Source organism: Lontra canadensis, unplaced genomic scaffold (genome assembly GCF_010015895.1).
Source record: "Lontra canadensis isolate GAN:19392208 unplaced genomic scaffold, GSC_riverotter_1.0 scaffold61, whole genome shotgun sequence".
Lineage (NCBI taxonomy): Eukaryota > Metazoa > Chordata > Mammalia > Carnivora > Mustelidae > Lontra > Lontra canadensis.
The window spans coordinates 11,276,464-11,297,445 of record NW_022631055.1 but is presented as its reverse complement, the minus strand read 5'-3'; the positions used below and the strand labels follow the sequence as shown (position 1 = coordinate 11,297,445).

Genomic DNA, 20,982 nt, shown 5'->3' with positions numbered 1-20,982 from the left:
TTCTGCGCACTGCCAAGATAGCACACACACTCTGGGTAAAGGTACATCAGATAATGGCATCTGTGGCCAAACTCCAGTCCCGCTGTTGGGAAGGTCTGGGGAGGGATTCCAGAGCACAGTGAGGAGCAGGTCGGGCAGTGTGCTCCTGGCTCCTTTACTGAGGCTTCTCCGGGGAGAGTCAGGCCACCCCAAAATTTACCTGTTTCTGCTGTCTCTTGGCCATGAATGAATTCCCATCTTTGACCCCTATGGGGTACTTGGGGAACCAAGTAAACAGAGACCCCCAGAACTCCCCAGAGGAGGTTCCCGTAGTTGCTTCAAAGCCTCGACACAGCCTGGGCATTCTCCATGTCTCCTACCATGTAAGGTAAGGCCATGCCTCTTTTGCCTACTGGGAGCTTGAAGCTGGGCTTTGTTTGAGTTGTGGTGGTGATCCGAGGTAGGTGGGTCTCTGCTGGCTTTTCTCACTAATGAGGGCCATGTGTGGAGGCTCTGGGCTCCCTCCTTAGGGGATCAGGGTGGAGAGAAGGGAGGGAAAGGGCTGCCAGTAGTAAATGAGGAACAGTGGCGAACGGTCCTCCTCTTGCCCATGGGAAGTCCTGGAAGCTATGCTAGTGAGGCAGCTGTGCTCTGCTTTGTGCCCCTTAATCCCTTCCTGTTGTGTCCTCTTTGTATACAGCTGCGCCATGGGGATGGAGAGGGCTTGGGGTAGCACAGAGTATAATGAAGCCTGGTGAAGGAATGCGTGGTCAGCTGAAGGAATAAACCATGTCCTGTATATTTTATCTCCCACACTGCCAGAGAGCTGGCATTCAGAGCAGCTCCTGGACAGGGGCTTTACATAGATGATATTTCTTAGTCACTATCTGCCAGTGTCTGCAGAGAAGGACACTGAGCCCCAACCATATTTAGGAACCTGTCCAGAGACAGTTGGGATCAGTGCTGGGGGGACAAGGGTCTGGTCCCTTCTGGAGCCCCACACTCTTTTCCCTTTAAAGCCACCAAGCTGGGCCCTGGTGGGACTTCTCATCTTGCCGGCAGCGGTGGGACAGGCAGATCCTCAAAGATGTCTCCTTGTACGTCGAGAGCGGGCAGATCCTGTGCATCTTAGGGAGCTCAGGTAAGCTTGGGAAAGAGTTCTTTAAATTTACATCCGCAGTGAGCATTCAGAAAAGGCTTTCGCTTGCTTTGAACATTAAGGAAATAAGTTTAAGTTGTGGCAAGAAAGTTAGAAGTTTGATATTAGAATGAAACCAAAAGACATGTCTTCCTGAATGGAGTCTGGAACTAATGGGAAGCCTTTAGAGAGATCCTTGGAAAAGAATAAAGTCCTGCCTAACATGTCAGTTAATTCCTATTTCAGTATAGAAAGTATCAGCATGGTGCCTGGCACATAGGGGTGCTCAGTAAACACAATTCCCCTGATCTCTACCCTGCCAAGAGGTAGGACAAGGAATTAAGTAAGCCACAAGGTTGCATGCCCATTTAGTCCCGTATTCATATTTAAAAAAAAATTACGATGTATTTCCAATAAGCAAGAATAGGAAATAATATAAAGAATGTTTATATAATAATACCTGGTTTTATCAAATCTTCTTAAAAATTTTTTTATTTGAATTCAACTTAGGGGCACCTGGGTGGCTCAGTTGGTTAAGTGTCTGACCAGCTCAGGTCATGATCCCAGGGTCTTGGGATGGAGTCCCGAATCCGGCTCTCTGCTCAGTGGAGAGCCTGCTTCTCCCTCTGCCCCTCATCCTGCTTGTGCTCTCTCACTCTTGCTCTCAAATAAATAAAAAATCTTTAAAAAAAAATATACATTCAACTTAGTTAAAATACCCTGTAAGGCTTTGTCAGATCTTAACATTATACCATAATTGCTTCAGATCCTTTTTGTTTTTAAGGAACTAAATATTACAGACTCCACAAGGCCATCTGTGTGCCTATTTCCCATCTTCTCTTTCCTGGGATATCTACACTTGAGACTGAATTACAGTTTGTCTTTGTGTCCCTGCATCAGCCAGTCATTGTCCTGGGAGGGTCTAGCCTCCAGAGAGGAAGCCCCTTGTGTCAGAGGGCAGTGCCCCGTAGGCGTCACAGCTGTGACTCCTCAGCAGCTGGAGGATGGGTGCATTGAGTCTGATGAGAGGCTCTGTGTAGACACCACTGGGGCCACTGCTGTAGGTTATCCTGCACAATTTAAGGATGAAAGTTTCTTACAAATTGGCTTCAGAGGTGCTTTCTGATTGAGTTCTTGCTTTCACTGATATTGTTGACATTTACTGGCATTACCCACTTGCATTATTCTCTTGACTATCCGTGGGTAACACAAGTCTGTGACAAAAGTCAAGCATGGACAGCCTCGTTTGACCTGGAGAGTTAAATCCATAGCCTTTCCCCTGCTATAGCAGGTGAAAACTGGGTGACAGTAGTAACATTAAGATTAAATGAGAAGGAATTCTTAGACTAAAACTGTTATACTTGGCTGAGATTTCCTGTCTGTTCCTATTTCTAGTTTTTCTTTTTTTTTTTTTTTCAATTTTTATTGGGGGTGGGAGAAGGGCAGAGGGAGAGAATCTCAAGCAGACTTCCTGCTGAGCTTGGAGCCCAACATGGCCCTCAGTCTCAATGACCCTGAGATCGTGATTTGAGCCAAAACCACAAGTTGGACATTTAACGGACTGAGACACCCAGGTGCCCCAAACCATTTCTAATGTATATATGTACCATAATATCCAGGGCCATTCTAATTTTCCTTTAAGAAGGAGAAAAGCTGAGTTATTCCTGTGATTTGTCGCCTTCTGTAGGATTAGGATGGTATTATTGCACCCAACAAAGAATGAACTCACTTTCTCAGAATGATGTCCCACAAGCCAGTGTTATGCTTCATGCACATCTTAGGACAATGGGTTAGAGGTCTTGAGCTGGGAGCTCTTGGGCTGGTTTCTGAGGATGCCTAATCATGGCTTTATGACAACATCTATCATTTTGGATACTGACCATGGATTCAGAGTAGACTGTAAGTTCCCCCGGTGGGGGGGAGCTTTGTCTTTGTTTTTTTTGTTGTTTTTGTTTTTTTTCCCTGCTGTAGTCTCAACAGCTAGAACAGGGCTGGCCACATAGAAGGTACTTGGTAAATATTTGTTGAATCACTGAGTGAACAAATCAATTCTATGAATTACTGTTAGTGTTTCACAAAATGATGATTTCATTGGTGTCCTACCTAACATAAGACTTTTATTCAGATTTTATTTCTGAAATCTTTATCAGTGAGGTAAAAGACTTAGGTACCTGACAAAATGGTACAATGCAAGTCTGCCTAGGGTCACCCAACACTCCAGGGGAGGGTAACTATATTTAACTCAATACTTACTATCAGTTGGGACCTAGACTCTGGGCTGCTTTCTCCCTTGCAGAGGACTATTTAGTTACAATTTCTGTAACTAAATTTCTCTTTCAGGGAAGATAACCCCAAAGGTCATGGTTTTATTACCCTTCAGGGCATTAACCTTTTGTTTTCTTTTTTCTTTTTTTATTGTGGTAGAATACACATCAAACTTACCATCTTAACTATTTTTAAGTGTACAGGTCCGTGGTGTTAAATACATTCACGTTGTTGTGCAACCCTCTCCACCATCTATCCCCTTAGCTCTTCATCTTGTAAAATTGAAACTCTACACTCATTAAGCAGTAAGTCCCCTTTCCTCACCATTATACTTTCTGTCTCTATGATTTTGACTACTGTCTCATATAAGTGGAATCATATTGTATGTCTTTTTGTGCCTGGCTTATTTCACTTACCATAATGACTTCAGGGTTCATCCATGTTGTGGTCTATGTCAGAATTTCCTTCCCTTTTAAAGCAGAATGAATAGATATTCCATTGATATATGTACCATATTTGCTTATCTGTTCTCCGTTAATGGACACCTAAGTTGCTTCCACATTTTACCTATTGTGAATAATGAAATGAAGATGGGTGGACACATACCTGTTTGAAAGCTTGTTTTCAGTTCTTTAGTGGATATACCAAGAAGTGGAATTGCTGGGTCATATGGTAATTCTGTTTTTTTTAAAGATTTTATTTATTTATTTGACAGAGAGAGATCACAAGTAGGCAGAGAGGCAGGCAGAGAGAGAGAGAGAGAGGAGGAAGCAGGCTCCCTGCTGAGCAGAGAGCCCGATGTGGGACTCGATCTCAGTACCCTAAGATCATGACCTGAGTTGTTAGCAGAGGCTTAACCCACTGAGCCACCCAGGCGCCCGGTAATTCTGTTTTTAAATTTTTGAGGAAACTCTATACTGTTTTTCACAGTGGCTATACCATGTTGTATTCCCATCAACAGTGCATAAGAATTCCAATTTCTCTGCATCCTTGCCAACACTTGTTATTTTCCAATTTTTTGATAGTAGTCATCCTAAAGGGTGCAAGGTAGTATCTCATGCAGTTTTGTCTTCTTTAGATTTTATTTATTTTTGAGGGAGAATGCGCATGCATGAGTGGGGCAAGCAGAGGGCAGACTCCCCACTGAGCTGGGAGTCCAATACAGGGCTCCATCCCAGCATCCTGGAATCATGAACTGAGCTGAATGCAGACACTTAACAGACTGAGCCACCCAGGTGCCCTCATTTCAGTTTTAATTTGCAGTTCCCTAAAGCTTAGTGAGTGATTTATGTGCTTATTGGCTATTCATATATCTTCTTTGGAGAAATGTCTGTTTAAGTTCTTCACCCAATCTTGAATTGGGTTGATTGGGGTTTTTTTGGTTGTTGCTGAGTTTTAGAAGCTCTTTATACATTCAGATATTAATCTGATATTAATTAATACCAGATATGTGATTTGCAAGTATTTCCACCAGCATCCTGTGTGTTGTCTTTTTATAATGGGGTCAGTGTCCCTTTTCTTTTTATAAGTTTATTTATTTAAGTAATCTCTACACCCAGTATGGGGCTCAAATTCATGACCCCAAGATCAAGAGTCACACACTCCTCTAACCAAGCCAGCCAAGCATCCTTGGGGATAGTGTCTTTTGAGGCACAAAATTTTAAAACTTCCATGAAGCCCAATTTGTCTATTTTTCTTTCATTACCTGTACCTTTTCATGTGATACTCTAGGGTGTTAACTATTTGCATGTCTAACTTTCTATCATATTTTTGACGTTTTATTTTCCATCGATTATACATGTTAGTTTCTTATATCCTTTTTCTCCTTGTATTCTTTTTTTGAATGAGCTTTTTCACTCTGCTGGTCCTTTCATTAACGAGTTAATAAATAGTTGAAATATCTTACAAAAATAGACCCTTTTATTTTTAAGGTTTTATTTATTGTAGAGAGCGAGAGAGTATGCACAGTGGGGAGAGGATCAGAGGGAGAGAGACAAGAAGATTGTGTGTGGAGCACAAGCCCAACACACAGCTTGATGTCACAACCCTGAGATCACAACCTGAGCCAAAAATCAAGAGTCAGACACTTGACTGACTGACCCACCCAGGCGCCCCCAGCCATCCATGTCTGTCAAAAGTATCCCAGAACTAAGTGGCTTAAAACAATAAAAATCATTATTATCTCTCAGGATTTCTATGAGTCAGAAATTTGGAAGTGACATTGTTGGATAGTTCTGTCTGGGGTATCTCTTGAGGTGGTAGTGAGAAGTCTGCTGGGCTGTAGTCATCTGAAGGCTTGAGCAGGGCTGGAGAATCTACCTCCAAGGTGCCTCCCTTGCATGCTGGCTAGCAAGTTGGGGCTCTCTGTTGCTCAGTGAGAATGTGTCACATGAGAAGACCAGAAGGCCCAAAAAAGAACCCTGAGTGTCACCCAGAGGATGCTGGGAAGAAGCAGCCAGACGAGAGGGATAAAACCAAGAGGATGAAGTAGCATCAAAGCCAGAGGACAGAGTTTTACAGAGAAAGGCAAGCAACGATATAAATGCTGCTGAGAGGTCAGCACACAGGAAGGTGCCCACCAGATGTGGCGACAAGGAAGCAACCTTGATGACCTCAGTGAGGTTAGTTTTGATGTTGTGAGGGGATCCAGGCTCCAGGACATTTGAACCTTTTGTCAGAGTGGAGATTGGATCCCAGAAAGGGAAAGCAAGGAAGATTCTATTTAGGATCATGACTGGGAAGTTTCAGAACATGTTTTGAAAGACAGCTCGAGTGATACCACATTTCATTTCTTTACAGTCCCTCTCCTCTCTTCCCACCCTGTTGAAGATGCTGGAGCTAACCCTGAGCTTGGTCAGCCATGGGTTAGATAAGAAAACCACTGCGTAGGAGCTTGGCTTCATCTTTGTATCCCTCATGGCAAGAGGCAGTTTCTTTATAATATTTGAACAAAAGATCTTCTCTCCGTTTTGCACAAGTCATCATATCCTTGGTAGAATTCTCTTGCTATCTTTTCAGACAGTTCAGAACCTTCTGCCTATTTCCTCTGTTAATTTAACTTTTTAGTAGCCTGCCAGTGCTGGTTCCTGTCTCCATTGACTCTCTGGGCTCATGTAGGTTTGTGTCCACTGTGAACAGAAGGGACTGGCTGGTGCCTTGTCCTAATGGTATCACCTAATTTCTAACCCAAGAAAAACCAAACTAGGGGAAAGAAACTGCCTAGGTTTTCTTTTTATTCTGATCCTATATTTTCTTTTTCAACTCAAAACAGCTGTAAAAACCCATAAATAGGCAAAGTTCCTCCAGTCCTGACTGGGATGAAAGCAATGGCTTGTCCCTCTCTGACTCAGGAGACAAGCTGGAAAGGCTCTTTGGTACCATGAGAGTTTGACCTGGGGGTGGGGTTAGGAGAGAGCAAGCTGGTGCTAGACCAACTGAGAGTTTGGGGACAGCCCAGCAATGCCTCATGGAGGGAGTCCTCTCTGGCCTTATTTTCTTGTCTCACAGGCTCAGGGAAAACCACGCTGCTGGATGCCATGTCTGGGAGGCTGCGGGGAACAGGGACCTTCCTCGGGGAGGTGTTTGTTAACGGCCAGCCACTGCGCAGGGAGCAGTTCCAGGACTGCTTCTCCTATGTCCAGCAGGTGGGTGCTTTCCGGGGACCCCGCCACAGCCACCCGCAGCCCGGTCTCAGCCTGGTCTCGGCCACACTGATGCCTCCTGCCTCCCTCTCTCGCAGAGTGACACACTGCTGAGCAACCTGACCGTGCGGGAGACTCTGCGCTACGCCGCGCTGCTGGCTGTGCACCACGGCTCCCCGGGGTTTATCCAGAGGAAGGTGGGTAGCCCTGGGCCTCCTGTGGCCCTCTTAGGGTATCAGCCTGTGGGGGCTTCACACTCCTGCTTCCGTCTACTTGCCCATTTCTCCCCTTCAGTCTTCATCCCTTTAGTCTAGACCTGTGTTGTCTAGTATGGCAGCCACTGGTCACCTGTGGCTTTGAGCACTTGACACGTGGTCGGGCCTGACCGAGATGTGCTATGAATGGGAAGTACACACAGAATTTTAGAAACTTAGTCTGAAAAAAGAGAATGTGAAATATATTATTAATTTTTAAAATACTGGTTAACAAGTTTGAAATGGTATATTTTGGCTACACCAGGTTAAATATATTAAAATTAATTTAACTTGTTTCTTTCTAAAATGTGGCTACTAAAATATTTAAATTCTGTGTGTGGCTTGTATTATATTTCTGTTAGATGGTGCTGTTTTAGGAGCTCTGTTTTTGAATAATAATGGTTGTTTTCCTCACTGTACTTTGCCCTATTGAGATTTTTCTCAACTTTCTTTGAGGCCTTTTGAATGTGTCTCATCCAAACTAGATTAAGTTAACAAAGGAAGGAACTATTGACTTGTCTCCTCTTCTGATGTTTCAATCTATTGCTTTAAATGTATCTAATTTGGAAGTAGTCATAGGTAAGCCTGTGGGGCCTTACCTGGAATTGTTGCCTCATTTCTGTCTGGACTGGAAACAGGGAACTAAGGATACAGAGATGTGCCACTTCCAAAGCAGGTACAGTTCCCTGGGGAACCCTCAGACTCACCAGAGGAGACCAGCAACATCAGCCTCAGAGGCTTCAGCGAAGCCACAGTGAGGCTCCACGTGGGCACAAATTATATCTGCGGTTCAGGCTCCAGGGCTGGCCTTCTTTAATGCCACTGAGGCTCCAAGGAAGTCCTCCATATCAGCTGCGGGTACACCATTTTTATCAGGCATTGCAGTGTCTGTCACTAGGGACTTGCTCAATCTGTCCTTGGCACTGGACTTTCAGACAGGGCTTGGAGAGTGAAATTAGGTCTAAGCTGTGTCCCAAGTACCAGAAGATTTGTTTGATATAATGCCCCGGTGAGTAAAGGGCATTTTTCTGTTTGAGAGTCCTAGACAGTGTTGAAGGATAGCTTTTATTCCAGAGGAGTCTTAGCAAGGAGTGTGGCCCTCAAGAAGGACCATCAGCCTCACAGGGATGCCTAGCTCTCGTTCCTTCCTGGAAGTTACTGTAGAGTGCTCAGAAGGCATTGCAAGGCTCTTACCGTTCAACTGGGTTATACAGGCGTACCTCAGAGATACTACAGGTTTGGTTCCAGACCACTGCAACAAAGCAAATATCAAAATAGAGTCCAATGGGATGCCTGGGTGGCTCAGTTGGTTGGACGACTGCCTTCAGCTCAGGTCATGATCCCGGAATCCCGGGATCGAGTCCCACATCGGGCTCCCAGCTCCATGGGGAGTCTGCTTCTCCCTCTGACCTTCTCCTCGCTCATGCTCTCTCTCACTGTCTCGCTCTCAAATAAATAAATAAAATCTTTAAAAAAAAAAAAATAGAGTCCAATGAGTTTTTTGGTTTCCCAGTGTGTATAAGTTACATTTACACTAATACTCCAGTCTGTGAGGTGTAGCATTATGTCTAAAAGAAACCCAATATACTTTAAAAAATTTTTTTCTTTAAAGATTTTTATTTATTTATTTGGCAGAGATCACAGATAGGCAGAGCAGCAGGCAGAGAGAGAGGGAGAAGCAGGCTCCCCGCTGAGCAGAGAGCCCCATGCGGGGCTTGATCCCAGGACCCTGAGATCATGACCTGAGCCGAAGGCAGATGCTTAACCCACTGAGCCACCCAGGTGCCCCAAAACCCAATATACTTACCTTAATTTAAAAATACTTTACTGACACAGACATGAAGTGAGCAAATGCTATTGAAAAAATGGTGTGAGTAGACTTGTTTAGTACAGGGTTGGCACAAACTATCAGTTTGTAGAGAATGCGTTATCTGTGAATGCAGTAAAGTAAAATGCAATGCAACAAGGTGTGTGTGTACTCTGAACTCTCCTAGTTGGCTGGCATCAGTCAGGCTTTGCTCACACACAGTATTTCACTGTATCCTGGCATCAACCCTATGTGGGAGGCATATCTCCTGAAACACGAGATTAAGATCAGACAGTTGGGAAGGGCAGAGCTGGAATGCGAACCCAGGCCCTCTAGCTCCCATCATGTCTCCCTGAGCTCCGGAACCTCCTGAACCCCATTGTGATGAGAGAAGATGGAGGTTGACTTCAGCCCACACAGTAGTCCTGACTGTGAGTGACAGAGGAGTCCATCTGCAGACTTTCTCTCTGCTTGCTTTAGTATTTCTATCTCTGAAAGGGGCAGGAGAAGATCCTATTTGTATTTGGGTGGCAGAAATGCCGTCATAAACAGATTCTTCTGAGTTGGTAATCCACTTATATCACATATCCCACAGAGAGAATGAATCTAAGAATGCCACTGAGCTCTTCTCCAGAAAATGCTCATGCTCACATAAATATTCAGAAAATTCATAGATGCCTTGAAATCGATTGATGGCAAAAAAATTTTCCCCCTGAGGGTGCCTGGGTGGCTCAGTCAGTTAAGCATCTGCCTTCAGCTCAGGTTGTGATTTCAGGGTCCTGGGATCCAGCCCCACATCGAGCTCCCTGCTCAGCAGGGACCCTGCTTCTCCCTTTCCTTCTGCCGCTCCCTTGCTTGTGCTCTTTCTCTCAAATCTTTAAAAAAAAAAAAATTCCCTCCGGTAAATGTTCCTCTGGCACTGGCAGTCCCTAAAAGTCCTGGGAAAGTTCTCTCTGCTGGAGAGTACTTTCTGAGCAAATCTAGTCTGTAGGGTATTAAAATCCTGATAAAGTAATTTAGTGAGAAGGAAGTAGTGGTGATAATACAGGACAGAGCACAGCAGATCTCTCCTCTGAGGAACCTGAACATAAAGCTGTGCTTGACATGAGCAGGCTGTGTCTGCTGGACTGTTGGCTAATCCTTGAGCTTCGTAGACCACTTGAGGAACACAGACAGGTGTCTCAGCCCCAGCTCTGCCACTTGCTAATAGTTTGACCTTGGGCAAGTTAGGCACCTCTCTGAGGATCTGTCTTCTCCTCTATAATAAATAGATAATGTGTCTCTCTTGGAATTGATGTGAGGAATGAGCCAGTTTTATCTGAGAACATACAGCGTAGAGGTTGATGATCCCAATGCATCCCAATGATACCAAGGGTTCCTTCTAAGACACTGTGCATTTCCATCCCCAGTAGTTTCCCAACGTTTTCTAAACATGGGAAAGGCTTTGTTTGGGTCCTGTGAAACAGGTTAAATACATGTCCATCCCTTCCGAGCCGGGAGGGGCAAGCTTTACTCTTTTCTTGGAGTTGCAGAGCAGATGAAAGGGATGCTTGGGAATCTGCCCTGGCTGGTGAGCACCTCAACCTGGCTCGGCCACGCAAACTCAATTCCAGAATCCTTCAATTCTGATGGCAAAAGGAGGACCTTCTTTTTTCCAGAATAAATCACACTGGTTTATTTATGCATTTTAACCTCATTATTCCTTTAGGCTTATTTCAGATGTGTTCCTTCTTTTGGTCAAACCTTTCCCCCATGCTGCTGGTCCCACCCCCTGGCTCCACTGGAACTTTGTCCCACAAATCATCCCCTCTTTTACTACAGCCTATTTGTTGTTATTTTTTAATGCAGTGTTTTGTTTCTTTTTTCATTATAAAAGTAACACAATCTCACTAGAGGTATATGGGAATCAAACTCATTACCATATATATAAGTATTTTCAGTCTGTTTCTAGCTGCTTTCCCCAGGGCCCTATGCAGATAGGGGTAATCAGCAAGGCAGGGCCAGAAGTAGAGATTTTTGAAAGGGTCTCTGGAGATGGGCTAAGCTGAGGAAGTAAAGAAGGAGGGGAAGGGAAAGCCCAACTTCCTTGATTAGAAAGTCAGTCAAGAATTTTTCTAGTTGTTATTATTGTGGGGGAGTTGAGGAAGACTAAGGAGATGGTTTCAGGGTGTGGCAGAGTCCAAGATAAATAGAGTGAGGAGAACTGGGGGACAGCATATTAAGTGTGGATGCAGGTTATAAACTGGCTCCCCTGGGAAGTTTTTAAAGAGAGTCAAATAAATATTGGCATTATTTTTAATTACTTTTGGTAACTTGATTATATTTGATGTAAAATCACACCGAGATTGGACCACACAGGACTCCAGGACTTATTTGGGTTACATAAGGTAGCCAAGTTTCGTTCAAACCAAATCAGGACTTTTTTTTTTTTTTAACACATATAAAACACAATAAAATTTCAGGGGTGCCTGGGTGGCTCAGAGGTTAAAGCCTCTGCCTTCGGCTCAGGTCATGATCCTGGGGTCCTGGGATGGAGCCCCACATCAGGCTCTCTACTCAGCGGGGAGCCTGCTTCCCCTTTTCTCTCTCTGCCTGCCTCTGCCTACTTGTGATCTCTGTCAAATAAATAAAATCTTAAAAAAAAACACAATAAAATTTCAAAAACCAAACATTAAAAAAAACTGTATTGTACCTATACCTTTAGGGGATTTTTCTGTATGCAGGACTTAATGCAGCATCTGAAAATATGAGTCCAGTGACCTCTCCTTGTTTCCTGGTGAATTTCCCTGAAACAAATATAGTTTTTGCTGCTCTAGAGACTTTTTTTTTTTTAAAGATTTTATTTATTTATTTGACAGACAGAGATCACAAGTAGACAGAGAGAGAGGGGGAAGCAGGCTCCCTGCTGAGCAGAGAGCCCGATGCGGGGCTCGATCCCAGGACCCTGAGATCATGACCTGAGCTGAAGGCAGAGGCTTTAACCCACTGAGCCACCCAGGTGCCCCTCTAGAGACTTTTGAAAAACAGTTATATTAATTTATTTTAACCTGACACATGTACTATATTATGACTTAGACCAAATTGGATTTTATCATAGTAGGCATGTTTTCCCTAGGGTGTGGTGAGTCTGAAAGTGGCCCGAGCACTCAAGGGAAGAATGTTGCCTCTCCCATGCCATCAGAACTCCATGAATTGGAGCAGTAGCCCAGCAATGACCAGCCTTCCTGGACTTGTGTCTCCTGTAGGTGGACGCAGTTATGGTGGAGCTGAGTCTGAGCCATGTGGCAGATCGACTGATTGGCAGCTGCAACCTTGGGGGGATTTCCAATGGCGAGCGGCGCCGGGTCTCCATCGCAGCCCAGCTCCTCCAGGATCCCAGTAAGTGGGACCCAGAACTGCTACTCGCTGCTGCCTGGGCGTCTTCCATGGGTCTGCAGACATTTTCAGTCCTTTTTTTACAGTCTCCATTTGGAAAGGAGTTTGTGTGGAACTGACATCACTGAGGTTCTTTAGACTGGGGATCCAGTTTCTTTGGAAACACTACATAGTTCTTTTTTTTTTTTTTTAATTTTATTTTTTATAAACATATAATATATTTTTATCCCCAGGGGTACAGGTCTGTGAATCGCCAGGTTTACACATTTCACAGCACTCACCATAGCACATACCCAACCCCAATGTCCATAACCCCACCCCCCTCTCCTAACCCCTCTCCCCCCATCAACCCTCAGTTTGTTTTGTGAGATTAAGAGTCACTTATGGTTTGTCTTCCCTCCCAATCCCATCTTGTTTCATTTACTCTTCTCCTACCCCCTTAACCCCCCATGTTGCCTCTCCTCTCCCTCATATCAGGGAGATCATATGATAGTTGTCTTTCTCCAATTGACTTATTTCGCTAAGCATGATACCCTCTAGTTCCATCCACGTCGTCGCAAATGGCAAGATTTCATTTCTTTTGATGGCTGCATAGTATTCCATTGTGTATATATACCACATCTTCTTTATCCATTCATCTGTTGATGGACATCTAGGTTCTTTCCATAGTTTGGCTATTGTAGACACTGCTGCTATAAACATTCGGGTGCACGTGCCTCTTCGGATCACTACGTTTGTATCTTTAGGGTAAATACCCAGTAGTGCGATTGCTGGGTCATAGGGTAGTTCTATTTTCAATATTTTGAGGAACCTCCATGCTGTTTTCCAGAGTGGTTGCACCAGCTTGCATTCCCACCAACAGTGTAGGAGGGTTCCCCTTTCTCCGCATCCTCGCCAGCATCTGTCATTTCCTGACTTGTTAATTTTAGCCATTCTGACTGGTGTGAGGTGATATCTCATTGTGGTTTTGATTTGTATTTCCCTGGTGCCGAGTGATATGGAGCACTTTTTCATGTGTCTGTTGGCCATCTGGATGTCTTCTGTGCAGAAATGTGTGTTCATGTCTTCTGCCCATTTCTTGATTGGATTATTTGTTCTTTGGGTGTTGAGTTTGCTAAGTTCTTTATAGATTTTGGACACTAGCCCTTTATCTGATATGTCGTTTGCAAATATCTTCTCCCATCCTGTTAGTTGTCTTTTGGTTTTGTTAACTATTTCCTTTGCTGTGCAGAAGCTTTTGATCTTGATAAAATCCCAATAGTTCATTTTTGCCCTTGCTTCCCTTGCCTTTGGCGATGTTCCTAGGAAGATATTGCTGCGGCTGAGGTCGAAGAGGTTGCTGCCTGTGTTCTCCTCAAGGATTTGGATGGATTCTTTTCTCACATTGAGATTCTTCATCCATTTTGAGTCTATTTTCGTGTGTGGTGTAAGGAAATGATCCAATTTCATTTTTCTGCATGTGGCTGTCCAATTTTCCCAACACCATTTATTGAAGAGGCTGTCTTTTTTCCATTGGACATTCTTTCCTGCTTTGTCGAAGATTAGTTGACCATAGAGTTGAGGGTCTATTTCTGGGCTCTCTATTCTGTTCCATTGATCTATGTGTCTGTTTTTGTGCCAGTACCATGCTGTCTTGATGATGACAGCTTTGTAGTAGAGCTTGAAGTCCGGAATTGTGATGCCACCAACTTTGGCTTTCTTTTTCAATATTCCTTTGGTTATTCGAGGTCTTTTCTGGATCCATATAAATTTTAGGATTATTTGTTCCATTTCTTGGAAAAAAATGGATGGTACTTTGATAGGAATTGCATTAAATGTGTAGATTGCTTTAGGTAGCATAGACATTTTCACAATATTTATTCTTCCAATCCAGGAGCATGGAACATTTTTCCATTTCTTTGTGTCTTCCTCAATTTCTTTCATGAGTACTTTATAGTTTTCTGTGTATAGATTCTTAGTCTCTTTGGTTAGGTTTATTCCTAGGTATCTTATAGTTTTGGGTGCAATTGTAAATGGGATGGACTCCTTAATTTCTCTTTCTTCTGTCTTGTTGTCGGTGTAGAGAAATGCATCTGATTTCTGTGCATTGATTTTATATCCTGACACTTTACTGAATTCCTGTACAAGTTCTAGCAGTTTTGGAGTGGAGTCTTTTGGGTTTTCCACATATAGTATCATATCATCTGCGAAGAGTGATAGTTTGACTTCTTCTTTGCCGATTTGGATGCCTTTAATTTCCTTTTGTTGTCTGATTGCTGAGGCTAGGACTTCTAGTACTATGTTGAATAGCAGTGGTGATAATGGACATTCCTGCCGTGTTCTTGACCTTAGCGGAAAAGTTTTCAGTTTTTCTCCATTGAGAATGATTTTTGCGGTGGGTTTTTCATAGATGGCTTTGATAATATTGAGGTATGTGCCCTTTATCCCTACACTTTGAAGAGTTTTGATCAGGAAGGGATGCTAAACTTTGTCAAATGCTTTTTCAGCATCTATGGAGAGTATCATATGGTTCTTGTTCTTTCTTTTATTAATGTGTGGTATCACATTGATTGATTTGCGGATGTTGAACCAACCTTGCAGCCCTGGAATAAATCCCACTTGGTCGTGGTGAATAATCCTTTTAATGTACTGTTGAATCCTATTGGCTAGTATTTTGGTGAGAATTTTTGCATCTCTGTTCATCAAGGATATTGGTCTGTAGTTCTCTTTTTTGATGGGATCCTTGTCTGGTTTTGGGATCAAGGTGATGCTGGCCTCATAAAATGAGTTTGGAAGTTTTCCTTCCACTTCTATTTTTTGGAACAGTTTCAGGAGAATAGGAATTAGTTCTTCTTTAAATGTTTGGTAGAATTCCCCCCCGGGAAGCCATCTGGCCCTGGGCTTTTGTTTGGAGATTTTTGATGACTGTTTCAATCTCCTTACTGGTTATGGGTCTGTTCAGGCTTTCTATTTCTTCCTGGTTCAGTTGTGGTAGTTTATATGTCTCTAGGAATGCATCCATTGCTTCCAGATTGTCAAATTTGTTGGCGTAGAGTTGCTCATAGTATGTTATTATAATTGTCTGTATTTCTTTGGTGTTAGTTGGGATCTCTCCTCTTTCATTCATGATTTTATTTATTTGGGTCCTTTCTCTTTTCTTTTTGATAAGTCTGGCCAGGGGTTTATCAATCTTATTAATTCTTTCAAAGAACAGCTCCTAGTTTCGTTGATTTGTTGTTTTTTTGGTTTCTATTTCATTGATTTCTGCTCTGATCTTTATGATTTCTCTTCTCCTGCTGGGTTTAGGGATTCTTTCTTGTTCTTTCTCCAGTGCCTTTAGGTGTAGGGTTAGGTTGTGTACCTGAGACCTTTCTTGTTTCTTGAGAAAGGCTTGTACTGCTATATATTTTCCTCTCAGGACTGCCTTTGTTGTGTCCCACAGGTTTTGAACTGTTGTGTTTTCATTATCATTTGTTGCCATGAATTTTTTCACATCTTCTTTAATTTCCTGGCTGACCCATTCATTCTTTAGAAGGATGCTGTTTAGTCTCCATGTATTTGGGTTCTTTCCAAATTTCCTCTTGTGATTGAGTTCTAGCTTCGGAGCATTGTGGTCTGAAAATATGCAGGGAATGATCCCAATCTTTTGATACCAGTTGAGACCTGATTTAGGACCGAGGATGTGATCTATTCTGGAGAATGTTCCATGTGCACTAGAGAAGAATGTGTATTCTGTTGCTTTGGGATGAAATGTTCTGAATATATCTGTGATGTCCATCTGGTCCAGTGTGTCATTTAAGGCCTTTATTTCCTTGTTGATCTTTTGCTTGGATGATCTGTCCATTTCAGTGAGGGGAGTGTTAAAGTCCCCTACTATTATTGTATTATTGTCGATGTGTTTCTTTGATTTTGTTATTAATTGGTTTATATAGTTGGCTGCTCCCACGTTAGGGGCATAGATATTTACAATTGTTAGATCTTCTTGTTGGACAGATCCTTTGAGTATGATATAGTGTCCTTCCTCATCTCTTATTATAGTCTTTGGCTTAAAATCTAATTGATCTGATATAAGGATTGCCACTCCTGCTTTCTTCTGATGTCCATGAGCATGGTAAATTCTTTTCCACCCCCTCACTTTAAATCTGGAGGTGTCTTCGGGTTTAAAATGGGTTTCTTGTAGGCAACACATAGATGGGTTTTGTTTTTTTATCCATTCTGATACCCTGTGTCTTTTGATTGGGGCATTTAGCCCATTAACATTCAGGGTAACTATTGAGAGATATGAATTTAGTGCCATTGTATTGCCTGTAAGGTGACTGTTATTGTATCTTGTCTCTGTTCCTTTCTGGTCTACTACTTTTAGGGTCTCTCTTTGCTTAGAGGACCCCTTTCAATATTTCCTGTAGAGCTGGTTTGGTGTTTGCAAATTCTTTCAGTTTTTGTTTGTCCTGGAAGCTTTTAATCTCTCCTTCTATTTTCAATGATAGCTTAGCTGGATATAGTATTCTTGGCTGCATGTTTTTCTCGTTTAGTACTCTGAATATATCATGCCAGCTCTTTCTGGCCTGCCAGGTCTCTGTGGATAAGTCTGCTGCCAATCTAATATTTTTACCATTGTATGTTACAGACTTCTTTTCCCGGGCTGCTTTCAGGATTTTCTCTTTGTCACTAAGACTATTCTTACTGATTTTGAGGGGGATTCTCTGAACCTCCTGGATTTTGATGCTTGTCCCCTTTGCCATATTGGGGAAATTCTCTCCAATAATTCTCTCCAATATACCTTCTGCTCCCCTCTCTCTTTCTTCTTCTTCTGGAATCCCAATTATTCTAATGTTGTTTCGTCTTATGGTGTCACTTATCTCTCAAATTCTGCCCTTGTCGTCCAGTAGCTGTTTGTCCCTCTTTTGCTCAGCTTCTTTATTCTCTGTCATTTGGTCTTCTATATCGCTAATTCTTTTTTCTGCCTCATTTATCCTAGCAGCGAGAGCCTCCATTTTTGATTGCACCTCATTAATAGCTTTTTTGATTTCAACTTGGTTAGATTTTAGTTCTTTTATTTCTCCAGAAAGGGCTTTTATATCTCCCGAGAGGGTTTCTCTAATATCTTCCATGCCTTTTTTGAGCCCGGCTAGAACCTTGAGAATCGTCATTCTGAACTCTAGATCTTACATATTACCAATGTCTGTATTGATTAGGTCCCTAGCCTTTGGTACAACCTCTTGTTCTTTTTTTTGTGGTGAATTTTTCCGCCTTGTCATTTTGTCCAGATGAGAGTATATGAAGGAGCAAGTAAAGTACTAAAAGGGTGGCAACAACCCCAGGAAAATATGCTTTAACCAAATCAGAAGAGATCCCAAATCGTGAGGGGGGAGAAAGGGGATAAAAAGAGGTTCAGAAAGAAAAAAAAAAAGAAGAAGAAACAATTAAAAAAAGAAAACAAATAAAGAAAAAATATAAAAAAGAAATATATATATATATTAGATAAACTAGTTAAAAAACATTAAAAAAAGAAAAGGGTAAAAGTTAAAAAAATTTGGCAGAAGAAGAGAAAAAAAAATTGAAAAAAAAAATAAATTAACTGCAAGGCTAATGAATCATGGGGAGAAAGCCATGAGTTCCGTGCTTTGCTTTCTCCTCTTCTGGAATTCCGCTGCACTCCTTGGTAGATGAACTTGGTCCTGGCTGGGTTTCTTGTTGATCTTCTGGGGGAGGGGCCTGTTGTAGTGATTCTCAAGTGTCTTTGCCCCAGGCGGAGTTGCACCGCCCTTACCAGGGGCCGGGCTGAGTAATCCGCTCGGGTTTGCTTTCGGGAGCTTTTGTTCCCTGAGCGCTTTCCGTAGAGTTCCGGAGGACGGGAATGAAGATGGCGGCCTCCGAGTCTCCAGCTCGGAGGAGCTGAGAGCCTGGGGCCCCACTCCTCAGTGCACCCTCAGAGAACAGCGCCCAATTACTCCCGTCACCCTGGCCTCTGGCTGCGCTCCGAGCTGTCCGAGCCTGCGACCGGTTCAAGGTAACCCTGAGCTGTGATCTCACTCCTCGGCTCTGTCTCTGTAGCCGGCTTCCCCGTTCTAATACCTGTAAGCTCTGCGACACTCAGCCACCCCGGATCCTTCTGTGACCCTGTGGGACCTGAGGCCACGCTGACCCTGCGTGGGCTTCACCCCGGTTAAGCCTCTGCAGCGATGTCCCTCAGTGGAACAGACTTTTAAAAATCCTGATTTTGTGCTCCGTTGCTCTGCTGCTTGCTGGGAGCCCGCCCCTCCCCCCCACGGTCTATCTTCCCGTCGCTTTGGATTCACTTCTCCGCCAGTCCTACCTTTCAGAAAGTGGTTGATTTTCTGTTTCTAGAATTGCTGTTCTTCTTCTCTTCGATCTCCCGTTGGATTTGTAGGTGTTTGCGATCTTTAGATAAGCTATCTAGCTGATCTCTCGCTACCTGAAGTAGTCTCAGCCTGCTACTTCTCCGCCATCTTGACTCCTCCTCCCATAGTTCTTTTTTTTTCAGTCTTCCAAAATTCATTGTTTATGCACCACACCCAGTGCTCCATGCAATGTGTGCCCTCCGTAATACTCACCACCAGGCTCACCTCTCCACCCCCCTTTCCAAAACCTTCAGTTTGTTTCTCGGAGTTCACAGTGTCTCATGGTTTGTCTCCCCCTCCGACTTCCCTCAACTCACTTCTCCTCTCCATCTCCCGATGTCTTCCATGTTATTCCTTATGCTCTACAAGTAAGTGAAACCATATGATAATTGACTCTCTCTGCTTGACTTATTTCACTCAGCATAACCTTTTCTAGTCCCGTCCATGCTACATTAAAAAGCTGGGTATTCATCCTTTCTGATGGAGGCATAATACTCCATAGTATATATGGACCATATCTTCTTTATCCATTCATCTGTTGAAGGGCATCTTGGTTCTTTCCACAGTTTGGCAACTGTGGCCATTGCTGCTATGAACATTGGGGTACGGGTGGCCCTTCTTTTCACTACATCTGTGTCTTTGGGGTAAATACCCAGCAGTGCAATTGCAGGGTCATAGGGTAGCTCTATTTTTAGTTTCTTAGGGGATCTCCACACTGTTTTCCAAAGTGGCTGCACCAACTTGCATTCCCACCAACAGTGTAAGAGGGTTCCCCTTTCTCCACATCGTCTCCAACACTTGTTATTTACTGTCTTGTTAATTTTGGCCATTCTAACTGGTGTAAGGTGGTATCTCAATTTGAATCTCCCTGATGGCTAATGATTTGACTTTGATTTGAATGTCCCTGATGGCTAATGATGATGAGCATTTTTTCATGTGTCTGTTAGCCATTTGTCTGTTTTCATTGGAGAAGTGTCTGTTCATATCTTCTGCCCATTTTTTAAAAGATTTTATTTACTTATTTGACAGAGATCACAAGTAGGCAAAGAACCAGGCAGAGAGAGGGGGAAGCAGGCTCCCTGCCCAGCAGAGAGCCCAATGCGGGGCTCGATCCCAGGACCGTGGGATCATGACCCGAGCTGAAGGCAGAGGCCCAACCCACTGAGCCACCCAGGCCCCCCTCTTCTGCCCATTTTTTGACATGATTATCTGTTTTGTGTGTGTTGAGTTTGAGGAGTTCTTTATAGATCTTGGATATCAGCCCTTTGTCTGTAGTGTCATTTGCGAATATCTTCTTTACTACAAAGCTGTGATCACCAAGACAGCATGGTACTGGCACAAAAACAGACACATAGATGGGTGGAACAGAATAGAGAGCCCAGATACGGACCCTCAACTCTGCGGCCAAATAACCTTCGACAAAGCAGGAAAAAATACACAGTGGAAAAAAGACAGTCTCTTCAATAAATGGTGCTGGGAAAATTGGACAGCTATGTGTTGAAGAATGAAACTTGACCATTCTCTTACACCATACACAAAGATAAACTTGAAATGGATAAAAGACCTCAATGTGAGGCAGGAATCTATCAAAATCCTAGAAGAGAACATGGGCAGTAACCTCTTTGACATCAGCCACAGCAGCCTCTTTCAAGACATGTCTCCAAAGGCAAAGGAAACAAAAGCAAAAATGAACTTTTGGGACTTCATCAAGATCAAAAACTTCTGCACAGCAAAGGAAACAGTCAACAAAACAAAGAGGCAACCCACAGAATGGAAATACTACATAGTTCTTGATGTTATTCTATCCAAGTACAAAACAGCTCTTGGACTTAGAAGCACTGCATCTGTGTTTTAATGTTCAGTTAGGGTCTTCCATGAGCACAGGACTCTGGCCCGTCCATTGTTATTAGAGTAGCAGCACTGGGTGGGGGGGTGGCTATAGAAAGTCAATGAGTTTTGGTGTGCCTAAAAGAACATATGAAATGGCAGGAATTAAAGCAGGACTTTGAATGATACACAAAAAAGTGTGTATTTTGGAGGGAGGAGCTATCAAGATGGGGTAGCCAGTCACCTGCCTTTCCTGCTGGGTTTGGTCATTCTCCTCATTACTGGGGAACTCTCAGCTCTTATAAGCACCTGGAAGAGGACATGCTGCACCTGGATATTCCACAGGGGCCCACTA

At 43.3% G+C, this 20,982-nt stretch overlaps 1 protein-coding gene across 1 annotated transcript in view; it reads left to right on the top strand.

The window, feature by feature from the left end:
* The first annotated feature begins 138 nt into the window (after positions 1–138).
* Positions 139–20,982, top strand: part of ABCG5 (ATP binding cassette subfamily G member 5) — a 33,855-nt gene continuing 13,011 nt past the window's right edge. Inside the window, exons 1-5 of the mRNA XM_032877960.1 lie at positions 139–367; positions 999–1,120; positions 6,890–7,026; positions 7,122–7,220; positions 12,330–12,462. Of these exons, the coding sequence (XP_032733851.1) occupies positions 222–367; positions 999–1,120; positions 6,890–7,026; positions 7,122–7,220; positions 12,330–12,462 (637 nt within the window). The 5' untranslated portion in view covers positions 139–221. The remainder of the gene's footprint in view (positions 368–998; positions 1,121–6,889; positions 7,027–7,121; positions 7,221–12,329; positions 12,463–20,982) is intronic.